Consider the following 7,894-nt stretch of genomic DNA (forward strand, 5'->3'; position numbering starts at 1 on the left):
TCTGACTGCTCATATCCTTGACCTGGTCTCGAGGAACTCGAGGTTATAGTAGGTGAAGCGGTCGATGACGGCGACGCCGACGTCCTGGTCGGCGTGGTGAGAATAGGATGACTGGTCAAGCTTGGAGGAGCCAGTAGCGATGATGTTCGGGGAGTAGAGCTTGCTGTACATTGTGTTGGCCTGGCACGTGTCGATCATGAAGAGGATCTCATTGTATCTGCGGTCTCGGGTTAGTCTTTGTGTCGTTAGAACCAGTCCACGGCTAAGCCTACCTCTTCTTCTCCCACATTTGCTCGAAAGCGTCTGCTAGGTCGAACGCGCCTATTTCCTCGGCATCCTGGAACTTCAGGAACTCATTTCCGCCGTGGCCTGTCATGTACACCAGAATGTTGCTCCGCTCATCGGTCAAGAGACGCTTACTGCGAGGCATCTCGGCGCCCACACGATCAGTCATGAGTCGAATGAAGTTCTCGACGGTGACTTCATAGCCTCGGTAGTCGACCTCGATGTTGTCGCCGTACAGATCGACGGCGCGGTCAGAGTTGCTGTAGACAGTTCCCGGGAAGGCGTTGCGGGGGTTGCAGGCCATGTCGTCGGGCAACATGAGAATGATCTGGGAATCGGGGATGCCTAGTCGCTTGACGGTGCGGTAGATGGACAAGACATTGGACATGTGGCGATAGTTGAACCAGAAGCGCGAGGTACCGACGAGAACAGCCCAGTTGCTGGTGTGCTCGGCAAGAGCTGCTGGCGCCAACGCAGCGGCGGCCAACAGGACGGGTAGCTGGAGGACGTTCGACAGCAGCATGGCGACGGTCGGATTGAGCGCAGCAGGTAGTTCAGAGGATGGATAGGGACAGGAACGAAGGTATGGGAACGACGACTCGAACGCGACTCGGCGATGGGGTGAGGTTGGAGATGGGATGGACCGCGGCAGCGTTTGCCCCTGCCTGGCTGTCCACTAAGGGTCGCCTTACCAATCCAGGGATCTGGACAACGCTAAGAGGCGGCGCGGATCTGGAGGTGAGCGCACGGACCATTCTATTCTCCGCAAGGGTTTATTCGGTTTGACTCTGGCGTCTGGTCTGTTTCTGTCGTCTCTGTCCATGTCTCTGGTGTCTGTCTTGAAATGAGAAGCCGCCTGTCAAAGCCGCAACGGACTTCCGTGGCGGTTGCGTCGCCAGCATGGACCCTCTTGCCGCCCTTTCAGGCATCAGTGCATCTGCATCCGCTGATCAATCAAGGCCAAGGTTGAAGCCACATAGATGATGAGCGTGCAGAGGGAATGAGGCAAGCCACTGGGGGAAGAGACACTGGGGTTGGACCACGGAAGCACGTCCTCCAAGTCAGGCCAGACTTGCCGTGCCCCCTGGCTTTGGTGAACAATGACACCCAAAGTTTTGGAGATCAATCATCGGCCAGCCCTCTAGTAAAAGTAGACAGAGGGATGCTTGAAGCCCTGGGCCACTGTGCTGCGGGTGGGAAGAGACTGCACTACATTCACACTGTCCGATCTCGGGGACGCATGCATAAACACCAAGCAGCCGACCGAGAAATTGTCACGATGCCGAGCCGCTCCAAATTTGTCGCTTGTCGGAATTAGCATGCTCTTTGTCCGCCTGACTCATCGACTTTGGAGGCGCATGGCTCGCCATCCGGGTCTAACCTAACATCGTGAAAGCCGAGTTGGCCGCCTGACCGGCCAGTGGGGGTCGCCTCTGGTTTTTTTTTCTGCAATGTCGCCATTCTCTAGGACCCTCTTTATTCTAGCGGCAGAGTTTGACCGCCTGTCAATCAATCTCTACCTACCTTACCTACTCCTGCCTACCTAGGTACCTAGATGCCTAAGCAGACCGCCAAGGAGGGTGGGCTGGGACATAGGGGCTCTGGTTTTGGCAATGCGCCTGGCAGGTCAGCCTTCCAGGTCGAGAAGGCGCAACACGCGCCGGAGTACCGAAAAGCGTCCGCCCAGGCGGCAGCATGCGTGCGGCCTTTACAGGTACGTGCAGATAGCCATGACGTCTCGACTGTGCGGGTGCCTGGGTTTTTGCATCAAGGCGCGTTGTAGTGAGATGGAGGTGTGGGTGAGTCGACAGTCGAACGACGTGGGCCGAGAGAAGGAAGAAGAACAAACAGTCAGATCTGATATGCAGAGTGCCCGCCCATCCTGAGAAGAATCACATGCAGGGCACCATGCATCATTGGTGTATTAGTCCCCTGGAGATTGTTCCGCTGGCGTCCTCAGGTCCTCCCCCAGAAGGCCCTTGGTGTGAGGCGCGTCCAGTGCTAAAGAATGTCCACCACGGCCCCCGACTACTGCCTAGGAACCTGTAGCAGCCAGCCTCAGCCAGTCTCGGGCCTCGCTCCCAGCGCCACCCAGCTGTTGGCAGGCTGGCTGCAGGGATGCCCCTCACCTGAGTCTGCGTTCGGTGCCTGTCGTGCATCATCAAGGCCCCGCACCATGCTTTCGATCTGTCTGTCACCCACCTTTCAAAGTCATGTCCCTCGGCGGCCCCAGCGGACAAGGGCCACCCAAGCGCCAGGCAAGAGGAACGAAAAGGACATCGTGATCACACGGCTTCGCCTGGTGTGAGCCTAGTGTCCGTTGTTCGGGAGATCATCTATCCTGACCCCCGAAAAAGGCAGAACTATAGAACACGGGAAAGCGAGCCATTTCCGACGTCCTTCCACCTGCTTGGCCTTCCTTCCATCCCACCTTCCACGAGCCTCTCTCCTCCGGGTCTTGATCCTGGGCAAGGGTCCAAACACACGCAACACCCGTGACACTTGCCTTGCCTCTCTGCCTGGCTTTGTGCGACGAAAACTGTAAACTCCGTTCCGCCTTCCCGCAACTTACCTCGCACTTTCCATTCCCATGTTCTTTCCTCCCTCCGTTCCTGATCGTCTGACAAACCGAAACACCATCCAGCGGCAACTGTCCCCGCCAAACCAAAGTTGTGCCCGCCGACCTTCCTGAGCAACTTTACTTACACAGTGTCTTCCGTTCGCTGTCTCGCCTCGCCGATCGATCGACCCTTGTGTCTCGGGTCACCTTGGCTTCATACCACGCGAACATATTTCAACCTGTCGAGCTCCCATAAATCGAACTCCTTTCCTGTTTCGCCTGCACTGCTCCTCTGTCGTCGCAGAGCGCGTCGTCTCCCTCCAAGCCGTCCATCATGGGACGCCCACCCGCATACATCTTTGTCGTCAGGTTGGTGTCCCCCCCCCCCGAGTGCATGCCTTCTCCAACAACCCCTCACCTTCGTCCTGGTCTCCCGCCTCGAATGACGTTTGAGCTGACTTGGCCCCGCGCCCGCGCAGACACGGAGCTCGACTCGACCAGGCTGACAAGAAGTGGCACCTGTCCTCGCCAACACCCTACGATCCTCCTCTGACCTACGGCGGCTGGCTGCAGGCGCAGGCCGCCGGTGCCAGGATCGCTGCCATCCTCCGGCAGGCGCAAGAAGACGCCGGCAACGACTCTCCGACAGCTCCGAGCAACAAGAGGAAGTTCAAGATTGTTTGCCACAGCTCGCCCTTTCTACGGTGCATACAAACATCCGTCGCCATCAGCGCCGGACTGGCCCATGCCGCACCCCAAGCCTCAGCCACAACACCCTATCATCTCTCCAGTACAGCCCCTGAGAAGGTCAATCCGCTGTCGGCCGACCCCAGCGTGCAGCCACTGTCAGGCGTCATCCAAAAGACGCCCATCCGAGTCGATGCCTTCCTCGGAGAATGGCTGAACCCCGAATACTTTGAGGCCATTGCTCGCCCGCCGAGCTCGCAACACATGCTCGGCACCGCCAAGGTCGCGCTCCTCCGACATGAGACCATCAGCGCCTACGAGAGCTCTCGTCCCCATGCAAGCTCCATGACCTCACTGTCTCATGGCCAGCTCTGGAGCAGCCCCAAAATGTCAGCTGCGAATGAACGGGCGAGCTCAGTAGACTCCAACTCGCCCTTGGGTCTCGATGGCCTGCCCGCCATGGCCAGCGCCCTGCCGAGGAATCGCGCCGGTAGTGCGAACAGCGCCTCGAGCACCAGACGGTCTACCAGTCCCGACGACGGATATGTAGCGCCGACGCCCAATTATGCCATATCCACCAGCGGAAAGATCCCCGACGGCTACGTCGCGCACGCCCGCGACGCCTGCGCCGTCGCTGATTATCAGTGGGACTCGATGCAAGAGCCTCTAAACTGGGGTGACGGTGGTGTGTTTGGCGAAGAATGGATCTCCATGCACCGGCGGTTCAGGGCTGGGTTTCAGAAGCTCGTAGACTGGTATGCGACGGCCAAGAGCCCGGCCGAACTCGTGACTAAGACCGTACGGCTCGGTGCAACCACAACACCCCATGCGCCTGTCTTTGACGATGCCGACGATGACGCAGAGGCTGTAGTCATTCTCGTCTCACACGGCGCAGGGTGTAATGCCATGATCGGCGCCATCACGCGCCAGCCGGTCCTCATGGATGTCGGCGTGGCCACCGTGACGATGGCTGCGCGAAAGGACAACGTCGACGGCGACGCCCCTATGGTTCCATTCAGCGATCCCAGCGCGCCGATGGTGCCGGGCAAGATCCCGATTGACCAGTACTATGACCTGAAGATCCAGGCGAGCAATGATCATCTGCGTAACATGTCCTCTACTGGCGGTGGCCTGTCGCGCGCGGCATCCACCTCCTCGGCCCATGTTCACACGCCACATCCTCAGGCCAGAGGCCGCGTTTCGACCATGTCCTCCGCGACGGGATTGGGGTTTCACGACTTTGATCTCGGCGGCTCCAGGAGCAATTCGGCTAACGCCAACCTCGCGAGCATGCGGCGCACATCTTACACAACGTCACCCATGCCTCGGGGCATCGCGCTGAATACGACCGGTATCACTGTCGGCAGCGGCGCCACAACCTTTAGCCAACCTGTGTCGACGGGTCTCTGGTCGCCCTCGAGTCCTGTCGTCAGGCGCAGCGAAAGCGACGACGACGACCTCTTTCCCGACTTTGATGGCCGGCGATTCGCGGCGCCCAAGGCGCCGAGCCCAGAACTGATCTCCCCGTCAAGCAGCCATCCGCTGCAGAACATCAGAGAGGAGCAGCCAAGGACCGTTCGGTCTCCCCACAGGCTGCAGGAGATCTCCAGGCCGCCGTCGAGGGACGGAGACGACAGGATGGAAGAGACGGTTCAGGCGGTGCCGGTTGCCAGCACGGGGGCTAGGGGTCTGTGGGGCGCGTGAAGCATCATCCGCGTGAGATGCCTCGCGATGCGGTAAATGAACATGTCGAGCGTACAGAATGTCTGATCGGAGTATGGGCGTTGGTTTGTCGGAATGCCGGGTTGGGAAAATCATAGCATCGCACTGGAACAAGGACAAAAGAATCCTCCCACCTCGAAGAGAAAGAAGAACAAGAAAAGTCGGGTGACGAATGGCGTTCAATCATGAGTTCCCCCATTTCCAATTCGAGAGCGTTGACCACAATGAGGGCTTGTTTCTTAATTATGACTCTCTTTGATACCACCGAGAAAATGGTTCAAATCGCTTGCTTCAACTATAACAAAAGACACGTGAGACGTTTATTGTTGGCAAAAAAAAACGAATATTCATAGCTCGAGATGCTGGAAGAAAAACGGTCTAGCTTTGTGTGCCACCTCGTCTACGTCTCCAACACGAGCGAGCACCCATGAGATCCTGTCATATGTACACTCTCTCCTCCCTCCCTCTTCTACCGCCGTCATGTCTGCCCTGCCTATTCAAGGCAAGCGCCACGTCTCTTTCACCTTTTTTTTCTCCGCACTGGAAGCGCTTAGCCGCCGAACGCCTTGTTCATGGCCTGATGCGCCAGCTCGACACCGAGGAAGGTGGCGGCGTTGGCGGGCACGGCTCTCGCGAGCGCGGGGCCGAATCCGGGGAAGAAGGCCTTGAGGCCGCCGTTTGCGTAGACGCCGCGCACGACGCCGCCAATGGTGACGTGGCCCTCGGCGGTCTGCAGCCTGCTCTTGACTGTGTCGACAGGGAAGACGGGAATCCACATGGCGATACCGGCGGCGGCACCGGCGGCGGTGATGGCGGGCAGGGAGATCTGGCCCGTGCTCTCGCCGGTGACGGGGTCCTTGGGGGTGAGGCGGCGCTTGATGTACTCGTAGGCGGCGAAGTAGGCGGCGGAGCCAGGGCCGTCACGGGCGAGGGTAGCGGCGGAGCCGCGGAAGACGGAGCGCAGGCCACCCTCGGCGTAGAGCTGGCGGACGACGTCGTAAGGGCCCTTGTAGCGCGGCGCCTGGCCGGGCTGGAGCTTCTGGGACTGGACTTGGAGGATGACCTTGATGCGCTCAAAAGGAGCGGTGATGGCCGTCATGGGAATGGCGGAGAAGAAGCCAGCAGCGGCGGTCTGGCCGATCGTGAGGGGCTGCGAGACGGGGTGTTCGGGGTAGATGCTGCGGACAATGTCCTTGCCCAAGTCATAGGCCCAGAAGGAGACGGCGACTAGCGAGGATGGTCAGAGGAGGACTGTTTGTGAAGGCCGGCAAGGCAGGTAGGATGCGGGAGCACACTCACACATGGGGGTCACGCCAACAAGGGGCGCAGAGACACCGGCGTACAGACCACGGCCGAGGCCATCGCGAGCAATACTCTTGCGGACAACGTCAATGGCGGATGTGTAGACGCCCTTGTCAGCAGTCTGCAGGCGGACCTTGACGAGATCGAAGGGGTGGCCGACAATGACGGCACAGATACCACCAAAGCCACCAGCAGCGAGGGAGCGCAGCTGGGCGGCGCCAGCGCTGACGGCCTTTTTCGCATCTTCCTTCGCCTCAGCCTTGGTCTCGGGGATGTGAGGGACCTTGTCGGCCACAGCGGCAGGCAGGTTCGTCTGGACTGCCTCGTTAATCCTGGCCGCCGCCGCCGCGGGGTCGGTTGAGGGGGCCATTTTGTTGTGAAGGGAGGGGGGAGAGGAGGTTGGTTGGTGAGACCTCGAGGAGGGCGCGTGAGGGATGAGGATGCGACGAGACGGGCTACGCGATCAATTGGTGGTGAGATGAGAATGTCGAGATGTCTGCTGTTTCGACTGGGTCTCTTCGACAAGAAAAACCAAGCGTCTCTGCGTGGCAGGTCGCGCGCGTCAAACGTGAGGTTTGGAGGAGGAGGTGGTGGTGGTAGTGGTGAAGGCGGAAAAGAGAAAGGGTTCCGTCGGCCCTCGCGAAACAGATCTTGAGCTTGCCCTGGAGCTACTAAGGCAGTAGCACTCGGTAGGTAGGTGCTAGATCGTGCCTGCACACTGCAATCCCGGTTACGTCACAGCCGCAGCCTCGGCACGTCTGTCGGTTGCTCTTTCCGAGGAGATGGGGGATGTTGTGGTGAAAACTACAGCGTTTTCTGAGGAGGAGATATAGAGCAAACTAGCTTTTTTTTCCAAATCAATTTCAAAGACAAAAACGTGAAGAGTCAAGATGGAAGAATTGGTGGAAAAGGAAATTTCCCCAACTCGTCACCCATTCACATGTCAACTCGCCCACGTTTTCGCACATATCACAGTCCAAAGCCCCCTCCTCCCCCCAAGAATCGGGCCCCATTCCCTAGGACCCTCCACACCCCTCCCCCCCCCTTCCCCCAAAGAAAGCCCCAAGCATCGGTCTCCCAAAGCCCCCGGCCGAAGCTTCCCGTGCCTCGGTCGTTCGGCTCATTTCCCTTCTGAGCGGCCCTCTGTAAGCTCGACCTGCCCCTCCATCGTGGGGTTCGCCCAAATAGCGTGGGGGGGCGGTGAGCCGGGAAGGGTACTGTACACGGAAGAAAGAGCTGACCCAGCGCCAGCCAGATGCCATACGCCGAATGGTCAGCACCGTTCGACCGGCTGCGGCCAGAGTCCGGGAGGCGGCTTGGCCCAAGGCACGATGGCAG

General features: G+C 59.2%; 3 protein-coding genes across 3 annotated transcripts; 1 reads left to right on the top strand and 2 right to left on the bottom strand.

Annotated features, from left to right (window-relative positions):
* Nucleotides 1-9: 9 nt before the first annotated feature.
* Nucleotides 10-808, bottom strand: VDBG_00995 (GPI-anchor transamidase; the record flags this gene model as incomplete). Its single annotated transcript, XM_003009266.1, has 2 exons — nucleotides 10-217; nucleotides 273-808. 2 exons carry the CDS (start codon nucleotides 806-808, stop codon nucleotides 10-12), a joined length of 744 nt encoding a protein of 247 aa, XP_003009312.1.
* Nucleotides 809-3,179: 2,371 nt separating this feature from the next.
* Nucleotides 3,180-5,236, top strand: VDBG_00996 (phosphoglycerate mutase family protein; the record flags this gene model as incomplete). Its single annotated transcript, XM_003009267.1, has 2 exons — nucleotides 3,180-3,214; nucleotides 3,325-5,236. 2 exons carry the CDS (start codon nucleotides 3,180-3,182, stop codon nucleotides 5,234-5,236), a joined length of 1,947 nt encoding a protein of 648 aa, XP_003009313.1.
* Nucleotides 5,237-5,804: 568 nt separating this feature from the next.
* On the bottom strand, nucleotides 5,805-6,926 carry VDBG_00997 (mitochondrial carnitine carrier; the record flags this gene model as incomplete). The annotated part of the gene is made up of 2 exons (XM_003009268.1): nucleotides 5,805-6,481; nucleotides 6,554-6,926. The coding sequence occupies 2 exons, from the start codon at nucleotides 6,924-6,926 to the stop codon at nucleotides 5,805-5,807; spliced, it is 1,050 nt and encodes a 349-aa protein (XP_003009314.1).
* Nucleotides 6,927-7,894: the final 968 nt, after the last annotated feature.

Source organism: Verticillium alfalfae, genomic scaffold, assembly GCF_000150825.1.
Source record: "Verticillium alfalfae VaMs.102 supercont1.1 genomic scaffold, whole genome shotgun sequence".
Taxonomy (NCBI): Eukaryota; Fungi; Ascomycota; class Sordariomycetes; order Glomerellales; family Plectosphaerellaceae; genus Verticillium; species Verticillium alfalfae.